The sequence below is a fragment of the Erigeron canadensis genome, chromosome 6 (genome assembly GCF_010389155.1).
Source record: "Erigeron canadensis isolate Cc75 chromosome 6, C_canadensis_v1, whole genome shotgun sequence".
Lineage (NCBI taxonomy): Eukaryota > Viridiplantae > Streptophyta > Magnoliopsida > Asterales > Asteraceae > Erigeron > Erigeron canadensis.
In genome coordinates, this window is record NC_057766.1 from 36,041,866 (window position 1) to 36,069,224 (window position 27,359).

Below are 27,359 nucleotides of genomic sequence, written 5' to 3' on the forward strand. Positions count from 1 at the left end.
AACGCATAAGATTTTTGTAAGCATTAAACTATGAGTGTGTGTGGTTGAGCAACAAAAGAATATCATGATTGATGCAAAGGCATCTCCACTGGCAAATCAAACAAACCGGGCTTTTGCTGCCGCACTGGTCCATGTACTGAGTCAATGGATCAGCCCTCGCCACTTCACCTAGAGATCTCATGGACAAATCCACAAATGTTGTGCGTTATGGATATCTTGTTTAGTAATGCTTAATGATGTTTACACATTCTTTTTAATTTTATCTGAAGCTTGATCTACGGCTACAAATAAGTCGAGTTTTATCGTGTTACTTGAACGCTGATTTGTCTTGAGCCCAAAATAAAAGGCTCGACACATAAATTTAATGAAAGTTGTAGTTTTGCTAAGATGAACCGAGGCTCAAAACGTAGTAACGTATTATCTCAGTATTTCACTATTTTGCTTTAGGAGTTAAGCCGTAAGAAGCAAGAGGTTTGTTGTTTTGGGCCGACTGGGCCTATGTTATTTTGAGGAACGATAGTCCTCACTCTTTCTAAAGGAAATACAAATACCACATAGAAAGTTTAGTATCAATGAACTAATTTTGAATATATTTCATTATTTTGTTTGATCAAATATATATAATTAGTGTACTTGAGCATTACCTCAATGGTTGAAAGATCATCTCCCTATGTAAGAGGTCTTGGGTTCAAGCCTTAAGGAGGACATAGGAAGTCCCTTAATGAGGGTTTGACTTGGGTATATCCATGTTCAAGTCTGAAGGGGCAGGATTTATCCCTATTAATCATCGTGCCTTCGGGCGGGTTAGTAGGGGGTTTTCCCCCCATCGGATATTTGAAATAGGCATTTCTACTTCGAGTGAGCTCTCTAGCGTGAGCCCGATTAAGATAACGTAAGCTAGACCCCCCGCTGTCGAATCGCGACACGAAGTTTTCATCGAAATTCACCTTTTAAAAATATATATATATATATAATTAGTAGTTTTATAATTTTGAATATATTTCATTATTTATTCTTAAATGTTAATCACCTTAATAAAAGTGCTTGTTTAAATTTAACGAATGACATAGTTTGAGTGAAACGTTCTTTTCTTCATAAAGGATCACTATTTTCGAAGGAATTTTATTTTCATAGAGTGATCTCTATTTGCGATGACATAACTTATGAATCAAAGTATTATCATATGTGATTTCTGATTTCATCTTATCGTATTAACTACATTCTACATCATATACACATATGAACTTACTAAGTTTTAAACTTTATTGTTAGAGTTAAAAACATATAAGATGTTACCTAAAAATTTCAAATGTGCAAATAGTTCGTTTCGTAAAAAAAAAAAAAAAGAAAAACTCACAGTTTTGCAATATACAAGTAGTTTAAGGGAGTAATAAATCCACTACAATCTTTATACATCCACGACAATGCATCATTTATTCAGTTTTATATTATGCAATATACTATAATATATACATTTTTTATAGATAGTTAAAAAATTATTGTAAATTTATATATATACATTTTTTATAGATAGTTAAAAAATTATTGTAAATTTATCACTAAACAATAACTTAAGCAACATTTGAGATCCCGGGCCTAAGTGAAAGTGAAGTGGTGGGCCTGCCTAGAAGCCCAAAGACGAATGCGTTCCTAGGCCATAGGACCAACACCGTTCAAAGGTCCTCCAATATATAGTCCAATTCCTTGAATGTTCTAACCATACCATAGTCACCATGATGTCCTTTTGATTAATAGAAGTAGAGGAATAGATAAAGTAATTTTTTAGAGCATAATATCCGCGTAATGCGGCATTAGTGGTGGGGAAGACGGTCTAATGGTGTCGGTGATGGTACTATTCGTGTTGGTGGTGGTGTGATAGTGAAAATTTTTAGAAAATAAGAACTTAAAGTGTTAATTATCAAATTAAAGGTTTAAAGTGTAAATTAATTTATTAAAAACTATACATAAAAAGTCAAGGACAACTTTGGATTCCAGTGTGTTATACCGAATCCAATTATAATCATTCGCGGTATGTAATTAATTTCCATTATCGTTTGTGTTTTTTGTTTTCTGAAATTGTAACGATTAGAAGTTTGTAGTTATAACGGTTTTTTGTTCATCTTATTAGATAAAAAAGATGCTATAGGTGCTGCTAATAGGAAGAAATTTATCGAAATTATTGATGAAGTCGATGGAATGCATCATCTCGGTATTATATTCGTGTGTTATGATTATGATATTTCGTTAATAATTTTATTTGAAAGATAACTAAATAATTGTGTAACTATTTGGAATTTGTAGTCACGAAACCAAGAGAGCTAGTATCGGATGCAGAGGCATTACGGGACCTATCCCACACATTGGTGAGTTCCATTAAGGTGCAAAGCCTTGGAAGTGTTACTCCATCTGTATTTGTGTCAAGTCTAGTCGATGCATACGCCAAGAAGAAGAGGAGAATAGGGACCGCACAACATGTCCAGATTCTCTGGAAAAATATCGGTCTTGATGTTTCTCCTCTTCTCAAGATCTTTAGGGGTTCCGCCACCACGTAAGTCAATAATTCTTAAGTTTCAGTATTATCAGTACGTTGTGTTCGACATACTTTTGTAACGTTTTTTTTTAAATTTTCACTGAAGGTCTGGACTTACCCCCTTGAATCGTAAACAGGCTGAACCAGTAGTTCTCTTTCAACGAAAACCTCCAGAAAAGAAAGAGAAGCTAATGAAACCAATAGAGGTATATATATATATATATATACTCTCAATTCTTGATAGTTTGAGCAAACTAAACTGTTTAGTCGTATGTTAATTAGAAATTTGTAAACATTATGGGTTCATTTGTTCTGTTTAGCATCCTTAACTGATAAAAAGTTATTTGAAGTAAATTATTTGCGATACATTTTATTTATTTGACTCTTTTTATTTTTTGACAGCTTGGCAATATCGCGGAGGAGATGACAGAAACATATATGATTATTGCACAGATGTTTGATATTCTTAAAAACAAGAAAAAAGTTGCTCTAGAGAACCTCGTTCTTAACAGGACCTCATTTGCGCAAACGGTGGAAAACTTGTTTGTTTTGTCCTTCTTGGTGAAAGACGGCAGAGTTGTAATAGTCGTGAATAAGAAAGGCTCTCATTATGTTTGTATGTCACACCTTCAACTCACAATCTTATATACTATATAAGTATACTAGTTTTTCATCTACTCTTTATCACTGATTGTACGTGTCGTTCTTACTTCTGTCACTGCTATACAGCACCGAGGAACGCTCCTTCATCTAGCCGCATAATGTCGAAGGAGGTGGTGCAGTCTCATTTCGTCTTTAGTTTTGCCTTTGGAGACTGGAAGGTACATATGATAATACTTAATCTTGTATTGTTGATATATGTTATTTAACGTTTACAAATTGTGCGTCGCGTTTATATGTCAAGAAAAGAAACGAAGATGCAACGTTTACTGCTTGGAGGGTAATTTTAATGAGAACTATCTAACCTTATTATGATTGATGTGGCAAAATGCAGGCAATGAAGGATTTTGTGCCTGAAGGGTCTGAGCTGATGCCTCATAGAAGTGAGGAGGATTCTAGTGGTAGCTGTAAATCAAAACCAGATCCGAAGCAAAATTTAAATTCAGGCAGTAAGAGAACTTTAAGAAGCGCCACAAGATTCACGATGAAGAAAACAAACGACGAGTGGTCAGTCTTGTGAAATAGGCAGTAGTCGTCTGATGAGTAAGCAAAATTTGTTTGGAAGATGTAGTTTTTGGTAGAGGCTTCTTAGAAGTAAATCTTTTAGATTATACTAATAGGCAGATAAATACTGTATGTTTTATGTATCCATATTGTTTTACCCATTGGTTTGTCAATCTTCTCCATAAAAAGTATATATATGATGAAACAAATGGTTCCTACCCGGTCAAACCGGGGATTGAACAAAACTAGTTTGGGTATTCAGGTATCTGGATTGGATAGAAATCTAGTCGGGTTCTATTTTTGGAAAAATACCTGACAAAAAATTTGTACACGTTTACACTTGCATTCTTGAGTATTTTTTTCTAAAGGGAAAGAAAAGCGGGAAGGCCCAACTTCGAGAATGATGATATCTCACCCCTGTGGAGACTTCTTCCTTTTCAGTGTCTTCCTACGGGCCCCCTATAGAACTGAGTTCTGATGTCGAGGAATTAGCGCTTTGGTTTGATTGCAGCTAGCGCGCCCCTTGAACAAGCCAATCAACCTCAATCCTAGGGAGGAAATGATTATAGAAAGTGGAAAAAAGGAAAAGAAAAACCAAAAAAATCTATTCTTGAGTTTTTTTTATCAAGAGAAAGGAAAAGATTTGATAAGAAAACCCATCTTCTTTTTTATGTTAAATTTTCTGGCCAAAATGGCCTGATTCCAAAAGAAAACTTCATCATTCTTGCAAAATGACCAATCTGTCCTCTATAATCTTCTTCCAGGAAACCTGTTAGAAATACAATTTTCACTTGCAATAACCTGTGTTTTTCTTTTGCTTTTCAACCCATTTTGGTTGCTGGGTGGTTTTCAAGGTTTGGGGAAGGATTATGTTGTTGTTGGGATATTTTAAAGTGTAGGGTTCATAGTGAAAGGACGATGGAGTGCATGTTTTTTTAATCCTTCTTCACCCATAAACAACAATTCCATCGATCAGATGATCTTTGTTATTGAAAAATTTAGAAGAGTTTTATTATTTTGTATATTGTTTTGTTATTGATCCATCGGTCGGTCGATCTGATGATGTTACTTTGTTATTGATAAAGGCAAATTGTGTGATAGACTGGAGAATATTATCAGACTTTATGGTTGGTTGCCTTTTGCCTTATCTTATCATATATGCTTTTTATGTGTATTTGTTTTTATCTTGTAACTTATTAATATGTTGTTGAATAGGTAGAAGGATATATATGTAAAATGATAATTTTTTTCTTTACATATCTATATATTATTTTTTACTTTCTTTCACTTTCTTATTAACTCAAGAATGCTATTCAGGTATATATATTGTTTTCCTTTCTTCTCCTATCTAATCCTATCCTTTCTTTTCCATCCATTTTAAACTCAAGAATAGAGTGTTAACCAAAAACCGGTTAAAAACCAGTTCGGGTATGTTCAAACCCGGCTTTGGTTATGTTGACTAAAAACTGATTTGGGTTTAGGACGGGTTCGGTTTGGAAATCGGGCACCTCTTGAAACTTGAAAGAGGATGACTGTGTCACTTGATGTTTACAAAACAGGCCCATTTAACGGGGTTCAAGTTTTGTACTTAACCTGATTTGTAATGCTTTACTTGTTAAAGGCCTAAAGTAAAAGCCCAAAATATGTTTGCCTTGAACCTTTGACAAAATGACAAGTACCAACTCATCTTTATCAACAAAATACATACATAAATATACATTGGTAAACTGGTAGAAAAAACCCATGAGAGGATAATTGATATGAACCAGACATAATAATGTCGATCGAAGTAAAAAAATTAGATAAGATATATCATGTTTAAAGTTATCATAAATTGACAGTAATTTTATGAAAATATTGAATGAAGATATCATTTTGATCAAGAGTGACATCTAATAAAATGCTTTGGCAATTCATTAACAACTTTGTTGACTACATTTCTTAGTGGTTTAACTGTGGTTCGAAGTATAAGATACCAAATAGACATTAGTTATATTAGATGTGGAATTCTTGTTTATTATTTCAAGTTTTAACTTACAACTTTGTTGACTAGATTGATGATTATGGTTTGTATATAGTTTGATATATCAGATACAACCAAATAGACATTAGTATCGACGTGGAAAATTATGGTTGTATCATCAATTCATAATTGTTCATCTATCGACCCATGATGGAAATCGATCTCAACAACTTATTCCAACATTTTCGTCTTGACTACTTAAGAGGAAGGTTAAAATAGCCTTTATTTTCGTAACAAGCAATCTTAAAAGTTTCCTAAATGTCAAATCCAAAATTGCTTCTTATATGAAGGGAGAAAAGTCATTCTATGCATAAACATACACAAACACGCATATCCATTGGATTTGGATTTGGATGTGGATTCAGATATTTTGTGGAAGATCGGGTGTGTGAACCAGTAAAAAAATGCTCCTTTAACTTAATACTCCGATTGAGAATAAGCTATAGTTACAAATTTATGAGACTGAAATCTGCGCGTATCCATCTATTAAACACTTGTGTTTAGATTTGGTTTTAGCTTGCAAATCAAAGATGATTCTTGTATTTGATGGTTCGGTTGATTGTTTTTCGGTTGATTTTTTTGATTGCTAGTTTTGGCACGAGCACTTAACATATCCCAACTCATTAACAACTCAAGCATAACTAAATTACTTGAGCTTATAGAGATTTCCAAAATAACAATTCCCGACTTAAATCAAGAACTTGGTTAAAATGTATATGCTAATGTCATGCATTTGTTCATTAAATTGGCTGTCCCTGTCCTTGTTGAATGTATGTTCGATACCCCAACTTCATAACATTTCATCGTAACGTTGCACAGTCTAGTAATACTAGACATCTGTGTTTCTTAACTTATCACATACAGGAGAACAGCTAAAAGAAGTTACACTCGCAAGATATATGCTACTTGTATAGATAATAGGAATGCAAGAGGGGAAGAGAGGTCGAAAGTTTGAAACAAAGAAAGGGAAATGATAGCTTAAGTTTTACCGTAGGAGATATTTCATTCTTAATGTCATGGAATTTACTTCCCATCAGATTAAAAGCACGGAAAATAAAATAAAATAAAAAAGCTAGTTGCCATTCATAGAAAGAAAAGAAAACAAACAACAATCTGTTTCCAAATCAGTAGTCCCCTGTAAATCCATCTTTTCAGGCCGGATTATTCCCTTCCTTTCACACAACAGTGATTACTGCCACCGGTGATGCACGTGGATAGCTCAAGAGAATTCTTAAGATTGGTGTCTCTGCCTCATTAGAAACGGTATAGTGGAGCACTATGCTCACCTTTTTTAAGACGGGCGACTTGGCCAAGATAAGCCTCACAAACGCCAACTCATACTTGTCATTGGTAAAATTTTTGAACTCGAATTCTTTCATATGCTCCAGCCAAATATCTGGAGCATCTTCTAGTTCCGTGGAAAAGTCCCCATATGAAGAGGAGTCACCATTTGCAGTTGACCATGCACCTTTCTGTCAAGTATTTTCTTATGTGTGAGTGTACTTTGGCATAACAATAAAAACATATACTATATGATACAAGAGGGATAAATGTTATATACTAGTAGCTTGAGTTTCTCCAAGTTCGGGGAGCTTCTCATCATAAAAGCAAGTAAAGGTAATGGAAATAACTCCATGAAATGTATGGAGAAGTATTTAAGGTGGACAAATAAATAAGGGGCGGATCGATCTGCATGAGATTCACTGCAGTAAAGAGTCTTGGAGAAGATAATAGATGGAGAGGCTTCTTTGGAGAAGAGATATTAGACATGTCTTGACTTGGACTTTTTGTATTTACTACTCACTATTTTGTACAGTGATGTTTTTTTCTTTTGGGTCTGTCACTAGCCCACTACTAACATTTTATCAAATAAATGGGTCATGTTTTCGTTCTATACTAGTACAGTAACTAGGGACCATTGTTGCAACAAATTTAACAATAGGGACTATAATTACAGTAAAAAACTTAACAGCTGTCAGCTGAAAGGACCATTGTTGCAACAAATTTAATGACAAGGAGTATAATTGCTGAAAAAGGTGACCACACGGAAATCGAGTACCCTATTAGTACAGTAACTAGTTTTGTCAGAGATATAACATTTATCGTGTGTGATATAATATGTAAAATTATAATGTGTCAATATGAATTTATAAATGAATAACTACAAATAACAATGTTGTAAAGTTTTTATAATAACTGTGTTACTACAAATAACAAAACATGTATAGCAATATTTATATTAATAATGATAGTAATACTTTTATAAGATGGATATAATATGTCACGTTTGTTAGTATTAGTAATAATATGTATGACAATAATATATATTATCAATATAAATAACAACACTATACCAACATATGTATACCAATTGTAAATCAACCGTATGACAATAATAAAGTTAACAACAAAGTTTAAGATAAAAATATAAGATTTAAATACTATTAATCAAATATGTACTTCGGATATCAAACGTGTAAGCCAAATGAAAAGTAAATACTCGTATTATTCATGCATTCTAATTCCAAAATGCAAACAAAAATGGAGTATGAAAAGATGGTTCTGTCACAACCGTTTTCAAGAAAATGAAAGAAAACAAACTAAAATTAAAATAATACTCGTAAGTATTTACATGTTTACGGTTTACCACTTTACATTGAGTATGTTGTCAACCAAAAGAATGGCCCATTGGGCCACTCATCCATTTCTTACTTTCAAATTGCAGTATAACACTAAAACGCGAGATGATAAAAATGGGCACAAACCCCGATTCACTCTTTTTAATGTTTGTGGTTCATTGTATCTACTATCTAATGTTGATGATAGGGAATTAGGGACTTCGTTATTCAAAATAAACTTGAAATATAATTTGTTACGAGTACCTCTTTAACGTAAATTGGAAAAAATGTATTGTCTTTGAGTAATTAATATGGTGATTTAAGATTAATAGATCAATCTTATATTGTTCAAACATGTCATCTGTTAATTTACCAACATAAGATATATTATCGCTAAGTTATATACACACAGTTGAACATTACGTATTGAAGTACAATCTTCGAGTTTAAAGTCCGAAATCACACTTAAACAGAATCTGTACAATATATATAAAAATGATCAAAGCAATCAAAAAAGGGAAAATCAATGGTAGTCTATTAACACATTTACAGATCGAAATCGCCACAAACCATCAAACGATAAGTGGTGACAATGCTATAGGCGATGATAACTCATCCATTTACAAGTAAAGATTCTTATAACAACAACTAAAACATTAAAGTTACTGAAGCCAATATACGTGCTTGCCAATGTCCATGATCTTGACCTTTACCAGACCATTGATGAAAACTGGTCTACTTGTAAGGAGACGATGATGCAGGATCATGTCTATATCATCTTAAGCCAGAAAGATAGAAAAGTTACATATCTTCCTGAAAGATTCGAGTATATAGTTCTCTTGCCGTCCAGCTTTCTTCAAAAAGGTTTCTGAGAGGCGCTGCAATCTCATCGGTAACTTTCAACAAAAGGTTCATGTAATCTGTAGCCATTCATGATTCAGCTTGTAAGTAATATTCGTGGGGATGTTTAAATTGCAATGCAAGTTTAATATATAGAAAAGAAAACATTCCTTTTGTGGTTCCGTTTCTATTTCTATTACAAAGTTGGAAGAAAATGCTAACCTGGGATTTTGCTGAAATTAAGCAGAGACGTCGCAGCAAGAATCTTGTGTTCTACCCATTCACTAATTTCAAGATTTTCAATCAGGTTCGGGATAAGAACCGAGAAAGAAGATAGATGGGATTCAGAATCAGGTAATGAAGAAAGTGAAGAGCTGAACCACACGACTGTTGTCAAACCCACCTTCACCATGTCTTGGTGTCCACAACTCAAACACTTGGAAAGTGAGTCCAAAAACGACTTCTTCCCATCACCGACAAGAGATGCTGACAATTTGACCAACCACTCTTCAATAGCCTCTTCCTCTTCTTCATCCTACATTCCGATACCAATGGAAAAATTGTCATGAATTTATATAATGATCAGAGGCGGTACCAGAAAAAAATCTCAGAGGGGGCAAAATAAAAATATCCGTGAAATATAAATATAAATGGGGTCAAAATATTAAAACCTATAAGAAGTTTTTTTAAATCGATGAAAAATTTGAAAACACATTACAAAATCTAAATTTTGAGGGGGGCATTTGGCCCCTTTGCCCCCCATGTGGTACCGCCCCTGATAATGATACTAGCAGAAATTAAGTCATATGCTTTAAAAGAGAGTAAAAAAATTACCAGTAATTTGTTATCTTTGATTGTGATTTTGTCTTCCGTGACATCTTCTGATTCAAGTGTATCAACAAAACCAGATTTTTGTAAGATATAATTCTCTGTGATTAATTTACCCGAGGAAGAGATACGCCCTCCTAAGATAAGTAGTGCCCTACAACATGCTTCGCGGAGCTTTTCATTAGAAAGACTACTATCAAGGGCAGATGTAATTGTATCAACAGCTTCCTCTCTGTATATGCTGTACTTTTGTTGGTCAACCTGTCAGTTAAAACATTAATAGTTCAACAATCAGATCTGCCATTCATAAATAAAAATGAGTTCAACAATCAAGTAATTGAGTTATATTGTTTTGTTAATTTTTAGTATTGTTTTAATATAAGAATTTCTTAACGTGTCATCAACAAATTTACATGTTTTCAGGTGTGAGTTTTGTATAGGAGTACTAATATGTTATCGTATATGGATAGCCATAACAAGCATACCATAAGATCCAGGTGCAACAGGAGAACCGCAACCAAAGGTTTTTGTTCAGGGGAACAACTCTGAAGAAATAGTAGCAAAACGTGCATTGAGCTAACTATACTCTCCGTCTGCAAGCCACTTAAGAAAAAGTGGACATCTTTTCTCCTGGAGTGACAAATATGGACAAAAGTTGTCAATGGAACTGACAAGAAGTGGCTAATGCAAGATCACAAATATTACAATTTCAACCTGATAAATGCGCACATTTTGATTATTGAAATACCTGTTGAGACAAATTAGATCAAATAACAGAAACACGGCGTTTCCTCTTGATTTTACTTCCTTGCTGTGGAGTAGCTCAAGTAGACCTTGTTTTTCAATATGTCTAGCCACATGATTCCTACAACTAGAGTCCACTTCAATACATTGAGACAGCAATGCTGCTACACGAGTCTTTTCATCCAAATTTTCATAACCAAATCTTTGAATAAGAAACTGTAAACCACCATGATCAAGTAACTGTTTCGTGTTTGCTGTATTTTCCTCATTTCCAAAAGCAGTAAGAAGCTGCTCTATTATGAACACAGCTGCCTCTGACATGTATTTATATTCTCCAGGACTTCCTACTGGCTGAGAAGCAGAAGCTAAGATCTCCCTCGAATGCTTTGATTTCCATCCATCAATGACTCGTTTCAAGATGGAGTTCGTGAATGGGACAATATGGCATTCGAGTGTTTTCCCAGTTACAGGACACGTTGTGTTTCCCTTATCAAACCATTCCACAATAGCTACACGCTCGTAAGTTTGGCCAGTCTCTATAGTCACCGGATCCTCAAACAGTAGTCCAGTTAAAGGGCATACATAATCCTCAGGAATATTCGAAAAAGAATGTCCGCCATCTCCACCCATTGACCTTATTCTTACAGGCTGTATCAAACAAAATATATAAACAATGAAGACGAATGAAAAACAAAGGGTATTGTATAATCTATTGTGCTTAGGTTTTATGGTTGGTACAATGTAATTACCGAAATATCAGGATATGTTGCATCGCCTAAATGTGATAACCGCTTAGTGTCAACAAGATCAATAGATCTCTCGGTTTGCTGCATTCCAAAGACAAACTTTGCTAGCCTTTTGAGAGTAAGCTCATTGACTTTTGTAACTGGAAGTGATTGTAAGATATTAGCGTTATCCGATCCTTCTTGTATCAAGATAGAGTTATCATCCTGGTACATTAAAAATTATTGAGAGCATGTATAAGCATATATAATATTTTTATTCAAGATAAATGTATGAGGGAAAATAGAGTAAGCTAATGTTGGATAAAAAATAGGACAAAACTCGCCTGATAAGATTCCCCGTTCCTTTCAACATTTAGAATCTTATATTCATCGTCTTCCAATGGGTATGTCAACGTCCTTTTATCCTCTGCTACAGACCCATCAAAGCTATAAACATCATCATCTGATCTATGTGAATACTGATGGTCTTCCACCTCAACAGTCACTGGTTTATGAATCCTGCTAAATACAGAATCATATAACTTTTTGCTGACCATAGGCTGAGATGAAAACGATGGGCTACCAAGGTCCAAACCACTTCCATTCACATCTTCATGCTGAAAAACCGGGACAGAAACCGATGGAACATGGATTGAAGGAATTGATGGAGCTTCGACACCATCCGTGAGCCAATCTTTGTAGTACAACGCAAATTGGTAAGTACCTGTATCTAAAATCTCAGAATAGACTTTTTTAAGTTGCTTAAGCTTCCTTGTGTTATGTGGGTCGTCTGATAGAGATTGAACTTCTTGATTGTGCCAAATTTCTAAATGTGATAAATGAGGGTAAAATACGTTTTCCCATAGTTCAGGAACCAGTGTCGTCCGAGCAACAGATGGAGAATCACAAAAGATTTGCAATAAATGTTTGGCTGCAATCCGCTCTTTTTTCTGTATCTGATATATCACACTTAGATACAAGTGACCGCATGCTGACAAAATGGAGTTAGGAAACCCGGATGTATACCCATCTTTCAAATCATTTGAATTTAGGCCTGTGATCACACTAAGCTGCAAAGAAGCTTTTTTCAGTTCTTTTGGACTAGCCCGATTCTCTGCAGCTTTTTCAACTGTTTCTATAGCTTGCTCGAGATTGGATATAACTTTGCTTTCAGCAACTATCTCTTCTTCTAACTTAGAAAAATTAAGAGCAGCAAAGGAGTTGTGATACAGAGATGTCCTGAATTCTTGATCTTTGAGAAAACTTTTAATGTAACCGCTCAAAATGGCTATCATCGCTTTGATGGCCACATCATCAAGTGCTACTTCAGCAACTGGTTCAATCTCAACCGGTCTGCGGGGCCTACTGTCACGAACCTTTTCTTTGTTCTGTGTACTTTTGTTTGCTTTACTAGATGACGGACCAGGATTAGAATAGCCGTTATCAATCTGCACATCTTTACCGGAGATATTCGCATACCTTTCCTCTTCTTCTTCGATTTCATCATACTGTTTATCCTTGCTTATCGGAGGGCTAAACACACCATTTAGATAAATATCTTTATACCTTCCTTTATCCACCATTCCATCTTTGACTTTCCGAATACCTTCTTTGACCTCAGCTATCTCATCTAGAGAAAACTGTCGTGATGAGTCACTACTGTATCTATGAACATCCGACACGTCTTGAGAGCCTCTTCTTATATGTCTCTCCCTCGTTCCATTGCTTCTATCCAGTTTTTCCCTTTTAATCACATCTACTGATCTTCTAACTTTGACCTTATCACTTACAGGAGATTCAACATGCTTTTCATATCTCCTGTTGTCTGAATACGCCCTTTCTGTCCTTTTTAAACGAGTCAACGCACCAAGTTTTTGTTCATCGTGAAATGGATGAGGTGGTATTCTCGATGTAACGGGCCCAGAGGATGCTCTGCTCATTCTCTTCGTGCTATTGCTTTTAAAACCTTCTTCTGCAAGAAGATCTTGCAGTGACATCGCCATTTCCAATAATTGTTATCGATATATAATCCTGTTTAAACAAACAAAAAAAAAAATCATTAAACAAGTTTATAAATTCTGGTCTACATAGAACACATATATATGTATCTTGATCATATTATCATTATCATATATGATATACAATTACCTAGATTAAAAAGCTGCAAGTCAATATAAGTTATAAATTTACTTATAGCACTAATCTAAAAATATATAAATGCAACAAGGCTTGTAAAATATCTACTGTGAAGGTTCATAATATATCTATCAGACCATTTCACACCTGATCATGAGCATATAAAATTATGTACGAAAAAAGATAACAAGGCGTACGTTACGTACCCTTTATACTAAATCTTCTCGAAATGAACTTAAACCGAACATACCACAGAAACATAAAACCGAATGAATCAAACTGCAAAACAGCAAGAAGGATAATTACTGGAGAAAATGGCTTATTGATGAAGTAAGATTGAGAAAACATTTGAGGGAAGGCCATTAGGTGACAGATATAATAAATGTAGTATGCTTGTGTGATTAGAAAAAACAAATGAGAAAGTAGGATAAGACAAATGGAAGATGACGATGGTCGAATGAAGAATCAATCAAAGAGTTTTAATAATGTGGGATTTAGTTTATTCGGGTATTTGTTCCTGCCGGCCGAATAGATGGGGACATGTATATATGTTTGTTGTTTGGAATGCTTTAGAAGTTTTCAAAGCCGTCTTCGTTTATGACTATGTTAAGTTGCATTGTTCTTAATTAGAATGTGCCGCTTGTTCGGCTTTGAATTCATCATAGTAAAAATTAATAGGTGAATTATTTAATCCATGACATAAAACAAAAAAAATTTAATCAGTTAAAAACAATAAACAAAAATCATTAACTTGTTTTTGAAAAAAAAAAAATTATAGCAAAAAGTTCACGTGAGAAGTTCCACATTCACTCTTGCGATAACATGGATGTACATTTATCAGCAGTGAAGTTACAATCCGTGAATAAATGGTTCGTTTTCGTTGATTCCATATTGGCAGCGCATACATGCAGCCAATGCCTCTCAAAATTAATTTATACTCGATTGTATAATTAGTTGTATTTGCATATCTTGCATACAAAAGTAACTTATGCATCTATGTTTTGGTTTGTATTTAAAGACACGCACCTAATTAAAATCTAAGATTACATATGTGTATTGTTGATAAAATAATTTTGGTAGATATATATCCATCAAAAAAACAAAGTAACACGAGTAGATAGCATAGCATACAACATTCTCTGAACAGAGACGCATATTAAATTTTGCCTTATTATTTAGGGGCTTCCTATTGGCACCTTTTTTCTGCTATTGACACCCCTCAGATGGGGCGAAAATTTTGAGCAGAAGGGGCGAATTTCGCCCCATCTGGCCTAACAATTTAAATCAATTCCTTTTCGGCTTTAAGTCACCTCAAGCTGACACGTCAGAGCAGAAGGGGCGAAATTGGATATCAAAAGGGGCGAAAAAACTTTTACCCACACCCCATCACCTTTATGTCACTTTTACCATACCATTTTTTACCCATACCGTTTTTTACCCATACCATAAATCACCTTTATGTCACTTTTATCCGAATCGGGGGCAAAAGGGTGAATTTCGCCCCATCTGCCATTCGCCCCTTCTGCTCTTGCTAACCTCCTACCTATATATGCATGTACGAATGATTCCATTTATAGTAAACTTCAAAGAGGTATCCAAATATAAGGTACGTATGTAATGTTCTATATTTTATAGCAAGATTAGCCATTGCTAATTTTTTTGATTTATATATATACGTATATAATGTTGTATATTTTAGATGGATAATTCTGACGATAACAACTCAGATGAGGGCGGTAACTTTGACTACGACACTACTCCCTTTTATACTGATGAGGTATAATTCAACATATCTTTTCTTTAAGTATTTAGTTATTTAATAAAAATATGAGATTTATGTTTTCTATTATAATAGTCGTTCAACTCAGTCGAAGAACTGACGGAATGGGCGCAAGCAACAGCAATGTCGCTAGGTTATGTCCTAGTAAAGGGTAGATCAAAAACAAATGCAGCGGATGACGTTTCTAGAGTATTACTCATTTGCGATCGTAGTGGTACATACCGTAAGAGGAGTAAGGGCATCCAAAAGAGTTTTTCAAAAAAATGTAATTGTCCATTCAAATTGCATGGTTATTATTCGGAATATGGTTGGAGGGTAAATGTGATAGATCATACACATAATCATGACATAGATGATGTGTTTGGTCATGCGTTTGCCAGACGTTTTTCTCCAGCCGAAGAAGAATGGGTACGGAGGCAGTATTACTTAAAACTGAATGCGCAAGGTATTTTTGATGGATTTAGAAAGGAAGTTCCAAACAACCTGTCTCTCATCAAAGATGTACACAACTTACTGGAAAAAATAAAAAACGAAGAGGCTCAGAAGATTGGAAATACTCCAATGCAGGTTAGCTTTTCACTTTTACATATCCTTTGAGTTGAGCATGTAGACATTAGGATTTTTGAAAAAAAAAAATTTTTTTAAATGTAGGTGCTTTTTTCAGTGCTACAACAATTCCATTACACTTACGAGTATACAACGAACGTATATTCAAACCTGATGGAAAATTTGTTTTTTATGCACATTTGAGATTTGGCGTGCATTCCCTAACATGTTGTTCATAGACTCCACCTACAAAACTAGCAAATATGGAATGCCATTTGTTGAGATTGTAGGCGTCACTTCAAGGGGTAAGACATTTCTTATAGCTTGTGAGTTTATAGTAAACGAACGAGAGGCCAACTATGTTTGGGTGTTACAGACTTTAAAACGGACACTTGGTGAAGGCTGGCCCGTGAGTCTTATAATTACTAATAAGGAGCTAGCACTGATGAATGCATGTCAGAATGTGGTGCCGAATGTTGCGCGACAACTCTGTAGAGTTCACATAAGGAGGAATATAATAAAACATTGTGAGCCGGTATTTAAGAATAAAGAGGCTCTTTATTCTTTTCTTCATCGGTGGAAAGTACTTATTGAATCTCACACGATTGAGGATTACATCACTAGAGATGAAGCACTTCAAGAGTATTTGAAAAGTTATCCAATTTTTTGGTGTAATCATCAATTTTAAGTTTGGAAAAAGCTTATATGTTATTTGTTTCATCATTACCATATTATTTTAATTTTCAGGTGTTTATCGTTGTGTGAGCTTAAGTTGGTTGTCGCAATATAAGGAATTTTTTGTGTCTTGTTGGGTGGATCTACACCTCAACTTTGGCCAATACAATACGAATAGAGTCGAGTCGGAGCATGCGCTGTTAAAGAGTCACTTGGATGGCCAAATTTTAACATCTATGAATTTTGACCCGTTGACTTTAAGTGTAATGTTATGAATTATAGTAGTTAATGATATCTTTAAATCCATCTTGTGGTTAAATGACTAATTGTATACTCAATGAGCCGGTTGACGGTGTGCTAGATGTTATGTCGTGAGTTTTGAACTAATTAGTTATGTTGACGGGTCAACCCATGGATCAAAGTCTTGACCCATGACCCACCTTAGTCAACCCAACCCCTACCCACCTTATCCTTTCCTTCCCTTATTCTTCTTATCTCTCTCTCTTCTTTACTCCCAAGAACACACTCTCCTTTCACTCTCTCTCTAATTTAATTCATAGTTCATGGAAATTCAAGCTTAGTTAATGCAAGAATAATAAATCTTATCACCATTTTAACTTCATATCAAAAACTTGGGTTCCAAAGTGCAAGAAATGACCTCATTTGAGTCAAAATTCGGGTTTGAGGATTTGTGAAGCTTTTGGTAAGTAAATTCTACTCTATGACCTTCACTTCATGTTAGTAAATGTATCTCTAATTGTGCTATAAAACATTTTCGGGTCACAAATCGGGCCAAAAGTCGAATTAGGGTTTGTCTAGGGTTAGTAATGGGTTAAACCAAATTTGAGCTTGAGTTTGGTGTTTTGAAGAAAGATTTTGAAGTGGGTTTGGGTTATTCATGTGTAAACATGCTTAATTATGCTTCATATTGAGTTTTGATGCATCATAAATCGATTTTGGGTGTCAAAAATGAGTTATGGGTTAGTTTTGGTGTGTTTAGGTCGAAATGGTGTTGCTGGTGTTGAACTGGGTGAGCTGCTGCGCAGCTAGTTAAGCTGCCCCGCAGCTTCACGAGTCTGTTTTTCAGCTACGGTGCAGCGATAAGTTGCGGCGCAGTTGGGGGCTTCAATCACTTAACTTTTTCCTAGCTTTAGTTCTAACATCCTAGGATCGTCCCGACCTTTCCGGAATGTACTCTTATGACTTTATTGGTGCCCTACACATGACAAACGAGTCGTTTAAAGTTGGGTGTTCTCTTTGGAACCTAATTCAAGACATTAACATAAACTAAATAAACATATAACTTATGTTTGAGAATGAGGCGACCTTGGGGCGACTTCATTTTGGTTACAAACTATTACATGACCTCCCTAATGACCATGTTGGGTCCCGAAAGTCTTTCAAAGCCATAAACCAAAGCTAAAACCTAGTTAGAGAATCATCTTTGGTGAATAATGCATGTCTTGTATACATTACTAGGTTGTGGACGCGTGGAGCACTATAATCATTTATAATCTCATCTTAATTTGATATTAGCCTCTTTTGCCAATCAAGGTGAGTTCGTATCTCCCTACTCTATTCAGATTCGGGCTGAAAAGTGTACATTGTGTGTTTATTTGTTTGAATTAGTTGTTTGTTGATTGAATGATGATTGATGGATGAATTATTGAATTGTTTTGTGTATGTTGGTATTGAGAAAGGTTATATTTAGGTTAGATGTACATACATGGAAGTCGACTTCGCTTTCAAAAGGTTTGAGATGTGGAGGGTTAGCCGCTGGTACACCCTGTATACAAACATCGAGGACTCTTTGAAAGCAAGCCCTCTCAAGTGTATGTATGTATAGTTTGATCATATTGTTGGTTATTGGATGTTGGATTGATGGATTGTTGGGCTTGCATTGTGTTGGTTGCTTTGAGATGATTTGGTTGTCTGTTGAGACAAATGTGTTTATCCAGGTATAGACGTATACACTGGTGTTGGTCATCCGGGTTTATAGACGTATATTCGCCGACGTTTTTGAGATGCCACATTGGTCATGGTGATGACCTGTGAGTATCGTTGCATAGATGACATGATGGCCATACATATTATATGTATTTTGGTTTGGCATGCATATCATTCACATCATGGCATTGACATTGCATTGATTGTTCTTATACGTTTGTTATATAGTGATGCATTGGTTGGATGACGTGTAAGACTACTTGTATGTGATGATTGTTCTTGTTTTTATGATATGTGGTTATGGTCGGTGGTTCATCTTGGGCCACCACTACGAACTCACCAACCTCGTGTTGACTTGTAGAACACTTTTCAGGTATTCAGGTGGTTCAAGGATGTGATGCATGATCTGGTGTAGCTTTTGGATTCGGGCATGGACTTTATGGATCAAGGATTCATTCGCCCACTTTTGGATTAATGCTTAGGATCGATAGCCATCTCTAGAATTCTCTTTTGTAAACTTTGATGGTCATTTGCTCCTTGTGCATTGTTTGAATATTTGACTTGTTGTGGATTCACCGAATTCATTAATGTTATTTAGTTGCCTATGATAATCCCTCCTTGTGCTATATGATTTTTGTAATATTCCGAGCCCTAGCTCGGGGTGTTACACAAATAGCGCGCCCACATAGGCTTGTTGAGTGCATTACTCGTATCGTAGATAGTCAACATATAGCAATCAGAGAAACCTTTTCAAAAAGCAAGATTAAATGCAACATAGATCACGATATACCATGTTTCAAGCGACTACATGGGTTCGTTTCCCATAATGCTTTGGAAATCATGCTACAAGAGATTAAATGTATCAAAGACGATAATATAGCGGGGGACCCATCTCGTTGCGGTTGTAAGTTATTTACCAGTTGTGGGCTACCGTGTGCTTGCAGACTTGTATTCTATGTCTACCATGGTTAGTATATCCGATTAAACTAAACTCATTTGTATAATAATGCAAAGTTAAACATACTCATAATAAAATTTAGACGGAAAAAAGCTATGTAAATTTAATCTATAAGGTTAAGCAACAATAATACTAACATGCTGCTTAGCCCTGAGCTCACTTGTCCACGACCCATCCTCATGTTGACGTGACTCAGCCCAAGTAGCGAATAAGCTTGGGTAGGCAGTAATTGGCCCAAACTATAAACACATGAAATTATTTTAGTAGGTATATGTTTACAGTAAATGAATTAATTACATAACAGTGTACTTACAATCCCACGTTGCCTCTGAGCAAATGATGTACGACTCTGCGTTGGAATATCCGATTGGAGAGCCCTGTTCGCCTTATTTACTTGGGACCTATGCACGGAGCCCTCACTCACGAAGAAGTCTACATGCTTGTTCCAATCTTGGGGATCTATACCAGCCGGAGGGTTTGCCCGAATATTGCCTACACTTTTTACACCTCCTTTTCTAACGAACTGATCGTTCTTGAATCGAGACTTTCCATTTCAGTAATATTTCTTCAATGATACAGTCACCCAATATTTTACTCCTTTTCTGATTGGATTATGAGGGTGAAGGTCTTGGATGTACGACCTCAAGTTAAAAAATACTGCAAATGATAATAAATATTTTAGTATTATATCATTAACTTTAAATAACAAATTTGTATTTAGTAGAGGAACCCAACCTCTAGACACGTCCAAACATGTTCCTTAGCCTCCTCAGGGACTTGCTCCCATGAATCATAGTAAGATGGCACCGACCTCGCCAAAGTTCCCAGCAACGGTGCAAAATACTTTGCATTCGGTCCAATCGGATTATACGTTTTGGTTCGGATATCAAACCGAGCGGTGCCCCGTTGTCATTTCTTAGCTTTTCTAGCTCTAAATTCCTGGCATACGAACGCAACTTCTTACCTACAAAGGTGCGTTAAAATTAGTAAAAAGTATATGAACAACTTATAAATACAACACAATATAACACATATTAATTGAAACTTTCTTACCACTCGCAAGACATCCTGATTCTGGCTTCCAATATGGAGCCGGCGGATCACCAGCACCCTCTCCGCCATGTCCTCTAGCAACACGTGCCATACTAACAAGTACTACATAAATATTTTACATGAAAAATATCATTTGAACCAAACAATTATCATACAACATGTCATAATCTAATGCTAACAAATCTATTACTACATAAACTTTATTTTACTAATAATATTACATCTATACATTTAATCAAACTCTATATATTCTTTTTACCAATGATATATTAACAACAAATACTCACATAATACTACTAATAATAGATGATGAAAACAACATGATAATAAAAAAAAATATCAAATTAATTTATTATTACTCCATAAAAACAAATAATAATACTAATAAAATAATATTAATATGATAATAATAATAATAGAAATATAAAAAAAAGTATATTATTACTCCATAAAAACAAATCATAATGCTAATAATAATAATAATAATAATAATAATAGTAACAAAAATAAATAAATAAATAAACAAAAATTAAAAGATGGTGAACGGACCTGGAAGACAGTGGTGGTGGTCGGACGGTGGTGATGGTCGGACGGTGGTGGTGGTCCGGCGGTGGTGGTCGAATCCGGCAGTGGTGCTCCAACCTAATTTATTGAGGGTAGTATCAAATCAAAACAAACAACATTTAAATTTATATATATATATATATATATATATATATAAGATATACAAATATTATTATTAATATAATATATATTTATATAATACTTGACATTTATTAAAGAAGAAAAAGATGGTATGGAATAAAAAGATGAAGAAGTGAGGAGGCAGATCGTTGAGTGGAAATGGGGTGGAGGAAAAAGGGGGTATGGGGTGATAAAGGAGGAAGGGTGAAGTGAATGTCTGCCATTTTGATGGTTACAGGGAATTAATTACACTGGCAGAAGGGGCGAATTGCTTTGGTCAGATGGGGCGAATTTCGCCCCTTTTGGGGTCGGGTGTCAATAGCTAAAATCCCTGGTGTCAATAGTATGCCCCATTATTTATCAACTACTAAACTTATGTACTTATGTCCACGCAATGCGAGGAAAGTGATGGTAGTGATGGCATAGGTGGTGGTGATGGCAGTGGGGACGATCAGGGACGGATCTAACATAGGACAACTACCCCCACTTCAATTTTAGTATACTGTAAATTTTTTATTTTACAAAAGGAGTATCTCTGAAATATTGATCATAAAAGTATGTATTGGATCGAGCAGGGAGGATTTACCTTTTACATTAGTGGATATATGACTTTAAAGGCAATTATAAAACAAGCTTGAGATCTAAATGTTATAGCCAGATTGACGGAAATTTTGCCGTGAGAGATGAAGAAGACGAGGAAAAGACAGGAAACAGATATTTTGTCTTCTTGCCAATTATTTGCAACTCACCACAAATGTTTTATTATTTTCACACTTTTTCCCCTTAACTTAGTAGTCTATGTATATATAGCTTTTAAACTCAAAATTAAAAAAAGTAAGTAAGTAACTGCTTAGTGCCGTCTTTCACGGGTTTTGAGCCCCAATACCTCGACGGTGTATGGGGAAGATTATGATGTAGGCAGACCTTACCTCTACCTAAGTAGAGAGGCTGCTTCCAGTTTCTACCTAAGTAGAGAGGCTGCTTCAAGTCATGAGTCTTATATCAATACCGTCCGATCCCAATAACGAGAAGTGGTGACGGATCTCTGGTGAGATCAAGACCGGTATTGATTTTTGATAGTTTTTAGGATTTACGATACCAAAATAATAAACTTCATACCACCTAAAGTGTATTTGACATAATATGGACCACTTTTTTAAGTGTATTGATTTTTGATAGTTTTCGAGATTGACAAGTATAAAATCCAAGTCCTTTTAAAAACAAATCATACCATCATTGAATTTAGGGGCTTTTTAATCATTTCATACCACCTAAAGTGTATTCGACATAATATGGACCATCAAAATCACCATGTCATCCTTTATGGGAACAGGATTAATGATAGATAAAATATTTTGAAAAAAAAAAGAGAATTTCAACTACATTGTTTCCTTTATATAAATTCATTTTTGAATCAATTTATACAAATCAAGATTTAAACATAAGACTTTTAAATTTCAATGTTTACCAAATATAAATCGATAAACTGATGGTAATTGTATAATAGATAATTAAATTATAAATCAAATACGGTTTGTTAATCGTTGTTACTTGGACTTAAATTATAAATAATTAAAAAGTTATACTTGTGAAAATCAATCAGTTGGAGATGTCATGCAAAATGTTCTTTTTGCCGAGTAACTTATAATCTCATCTCCTAAAACCATTAAAGAAGTAACATGATTGACCATCGTTTTATTTTAGTAAATATAGTTAATTGATTTCATAAAATGATATTCCTTCCATGCTATTTTAATTCTCCATATTTTATAACTTAAAGACTTAAAGTTTGTTTGGTTAATCTAGATTAAATAATCACAAGATAAAAATCAGTATGATAATTGAATGAATCATTATCATTCTTGTCATGTTTGATTGTTATAATCAAAATTAAATGGAATTAAACGGTAAAAGGACAAAAATAATAAATACATAATAAACGATTTGAACAATCTAAGCATACACACAATTTTTTTCATTCATTATATAGATAAAAGAGATAGATTGTATCATAGATAAAGAAGAAAAAAAAAAGCGAATGCTTTAATTATAGAGAAAAATGTTACACGCTGATAACATCAATCTATGTCTTCACGTCAATTTTTACACATGATGCCCCCCCCCCCCCCCCCCCGAATGTGAGGTCAGACAACATATAATTATTTGTTGTTAACAGCGTGTTAGAAAACCTAGCCCCTTATTATAATACCGTTACTTGATTATATATACTTACTTATAAAAAGAATAGCCTTTTTATTTTTAAAAATGTTGAATATCACATCATGCAATATTATTAGAATACCCTTTCTTTTTCTTCTAAATTAACTTCTTTTTTATTCACTAGTTTAATTATCTCCACCAATATATCTAAAATACCTTAATATAATAAATTATACCACCATCCTTTTGACTGTTAAAATAACTATATTAACCATTATATCAGTTACATTTATTTCAATAACCTGGACTGCCTGTTGTCACCACCAATTGTTGTCGCCATCACTACTACATTATCATCGTCGCATTGCGGCATGCAACATGCTATATATTTCTAAAAGAATAGGCTAGTGAATAAATTAAAAGGCTACTTTTGAAATTGTATTATTATTTTTTAAAAAACATGGTCTTTTATAAGGGAAATGATATATTGCTACAACAAAAATTAGATATCTACGACAATAACTGTATCATTGTGTTGTATTTTGCGCATTATAATTTGTACGTTTGTTGTAGGTGGCTAAATTTTGTTGTATGAATATCATTTCCCCTTTTATAAGAATGAAAACATTGCTTTAATGGAATAACAATTTCCGAACCATAGGTTGATCTTTTTTTATTCCATATATATTACATTACACCTTTTCTTATGACATATCAAACACGACCTTACATGTATTTTCATTCATTCACTTTTTCTTTAAATATCCATATACCAAGAATACGTTGTCTTATTTCATGAAACCTAGATCGAATGTGACCGATATCATAAAATAAATTTCACGAGCCTCGTATCATTGTAAAATAACAAAAACTTATAGATTGTTAAGTACTATTGTCTATTTTTTGTAGACTTTAAGAATTTATGATACTTTTAATCGTAGTCTTTTCATATATATTTGCACAAATAAGTTACCAATAAATTATAAAGAAAAAACTTATATGTTGTTTCGCCATTGCCTTCGTCCCTTGCATTGGAAAAGTAACCATTAATAGTTGTTTAATAGATGGAATCATCACTCCACAACGAGATTATAGTATCTTGACGTAAGGTTTATGTTTTCAAGAAGACGAAATTTATTTCACTAACCGCGTACCACAGTAAAGTAACAAAAACGTCTAGATTGTTAAGTACTATTGTCTACTTTTGGTGGACTTTAAAAGTTTATGATACTTTTGATCGTATTATTTTCATATTTATTTGCACAAATAAGTTACGAGTAAATTATAAGAAAAAAATAATATGTTGTTCCGCCATTGCCTTCGTCCCTTGCATTGGAAAAGTGACCATTGATAGTTGTTTAAGAGATGGAATCATCACTGCACAACGAGATCATAGTATCTTGACGGAAGGTTTATGTTTTCAAGAAGACGGAAACATTTGCCTAAATCGTGTCGAACCATCTTAACATCTATAATAGATTAATATCACAAGTAGTCATGATACACTTAACACCTATATTTATAATATAACTAAAAGAGGGGTTGGGGGTACACTTGACACCTTAGTCTCCCTCATTCACCCTAATACTCTCTCTTCATTAATCATCTATTTTTTTAATATTTATTAAATAAAAATGGCTAACCTTTAATAAAAATTCTTATAAAGTTTTATTATTATTATTATTTTATTATCTATATATACACCACCTAGAAAAAACCCTTACATATTCTCAACCGTAAGAAAAACCTATGGCAAAAAAAGAAGAAGATACGATCGACTATCAAAAAGGTTTTTTATTTATATACTTTGTTCATATTTAATCATTATTATTATTATTTAACATTGAATTTATATGTTATTGTATTGTTATTATTATCTATTTTAATTTAGTTTGTTGTTCATTATAGGTTCATCATGGCTTCTTAAACCCTCACATATTTTCAACCCTAAAAAATACATATGGCAAAAAAAAAAAAAATCAAAATGTTCGAGATGGTATTTGTTGATAAATTGACATGTATTTTTCAAATTATATACTCTGCACTTTTTGTTTCTCTTTTTATGTAACTAAAGTTGAAAAAAACGGTAAACTGAAATCAATATTTACATAGAGTTAAATTTCATACGTTTCTTCTTTAACTTTTGTATCGATTAAGTTGTGATATTGGTTATATACTATTTGTTTATCTGAAAATCATAACGTTCGAGATGATCTTTGTTGATGAATTGATATGTATTTTTTAAACTATATACTATACACTTTTTGTTTCTTTTTTTATTTAATAAAGTTGGAAAAAATGGGGTAAACTGAAATCAATATTTATATAGAGTTATTTTTCATATGTTTCTTCTTTAGTTTTCGTATTGATTAAGTTGTGATATTGGTCATACACTTTTTGTTTTTCTTTTTATTAACTAAAGTTGAAAAAAAAGGTAAACTAAAATAAATATTTATATAAAGTTAATTTTCATATGTTTTTTCTTTACCTTCGTATTCATTAAGTTGTAATATTGATCATACACTTTCTGTTTCACAATTATTATAAGATTTATATAGCTTGAGACTAGCCGTATAATGGACGAGCCTGAACACTAATTGGTTATATAAACTAGGCCAAAACTATAAAATAATTCGGTTACCAACTTACCGCTATACAATAATTTGGATGATCAAATAAGTCGTTTTTTATTTTCATTGATGAGATAGTTTTTTTTATCTTATCTATACTACATATATAAACAAACTACCCTTTCCCTCATACGACTCTCTACATTTGAATTGTCTAATTTACCCTTCTAACTTATACTACCTTCACATATCTTATCCCTGAAATTCCAAAATTACCCTTCAAGAAAAAAAATCCATAATTATTAAGAAACCCCATTGTGATAAAAAAAAACTTCATTCAACTCTAAAATTATTGCTGAAAGTATTGTTATGGATAAGAAAAAAAACACTTAATTGTCATATATTATATCACAAAACGATTAAACACTTAATTGTCATAATTGTCATATATTTATTAATTGCCCTGACCTCCTCCCCCCTACAATTGTATGTTTCATATAATTGATTATTTTTCATGGTTATTTTTACACTTCATTATTTCATTATTTCTTGCACCTATTCCACGATTTATTTTTAGAATGATATATACGGTTAGATGTTGCTTTGACGCATTTTATGAAAGTAACCTGAATACTATAAACCGTGACGTCATCTAATGCGTTATAGACCGTTGTCGCTGCAATGCGCGGACACCACTCTAGTTTTAATTAATTGATATAGAAAAATATAGTTCAAATTAGAAAAATACATGTACATTAGTAGCCACTTCGCATTATTATATTTTGTTATACAACCTAAATTATATTTACGAATGTGATTCACTTGCCATTTGCCATCAAAGAAATTTTTATAATATATTTCTGAAGTATATACGATATAGAAAAATTAAAAAATAATATTTTTGTCTTTAAATCAAAAAGGAAATAAAATAATGATACGCAAAAAGGTTAATTATCGAAAAATTTACCAAAACGCAAACAAAATATAAGTTTAAACAAAAAATAATATAACTTCGGGATTCGCAATATACCAAATTTAAAAGAATATAGAATAACATACGTTTGAGTTACTTATTTGAATCAACGGCTAAGATCTAAACTCTCAAATAATCAACCATAATCTCATCCGTACATTATATCAAACAAGATGGCATATCCGTAAATTGATACAAACCCTAAGGCGGTTTTCATCTGCCAACCAATAATAAATTCCAAATTTTAATTTTTAATTTTGCTTTTTTTGGCTCCAATTTCTCTCTCTCACCTCAAAAGCAAACAAAATATTGTGAGTAAGCATTTGCTTAGCTTTGCTTTCTTTCTTTCTTTTGAAGTAGCTTAAAGTTGCAGTACACACACTCCCATCCCACCACCACCTTAAT

General features: G+C 33.7%; 2 protein-coding genes, 1 long non-coding RNA gene and 1 pseudogene across 3 annotated transcripts; 1 reads left to right on the forward strand and 3 right to left on the reverse strand.

The window, feature by feature from the left end:
• Positions 1 to 64: 64 nt before the first annotated feature.
• LOC122604800 (non-structural maintenance of chromosomes element 4 homolog A-like) lies at positions 65 to 3,351 on the forward strand (the record flags this gene model as incomplete). Its single annotated transcript, XM_043777667.1, has 6 exons — positions 65 to 140; positions 2,129 to 2,209; positions 2,302 to 2,548; positions 2,637 to 2,736; positions 2,933 to 3,146; positions 3,260 to 3,351. Coding segments are annotated over exons 1-6 (810 nt in total), but the record flags the coding sequence as incomplete, so codon positions are not given.
• A 3,316-nt stretch (positions 3,352 to 6,667) lies between these two features.
• LOC122606240 lies at positions 6,668 to 7,384 on the reverse strand. The gene is made up of 2 exons (XM_043779201.1): positions 7,279 to 7,384; positions 6,668 to 7,189 (listed from the first exon to the last, which is right to left on the reverse strand). The coding sequence occupies exons 1-2, from the start codon at positions 7,351 to 7,353 to the stop codon at positions 6,893 to 6,895; spliced, it is 372 nt and encodes a 123-aa protein (XP_043635136.1). The 5' UTR covers positions 7,354 to 7,384; the 3' UTR covers positions 6,668 to 6,892.
• A 2,008-nt stretch (positions 7,385 to 9,392) lies between these two features.
• LOC122604802 lies at positions 9,393 to 13,475 on the reverse strand (annotated as a pseudogene).
• A 5,997-nt stretch (positions 13,476 to 19,472) lies between these two features.
• LOC122602881 lies at positions 19,473 to 19,845 on the reverse strand. Its single transcript, XR_006324415.1, has 3 exons — positions 19,828 to 19,845; positions 19,652 to 19,753; positions 19,473 to 19,515 (listed from the first exon to the last, which is right to left on the reverse strand). It is a non-coding gene; the product is annotated as an uncharacterized LOC122602881 (long non-coding RNA).
• Positions 19,846 to 27,359: the final 7,514 nt, after the last annotated feature.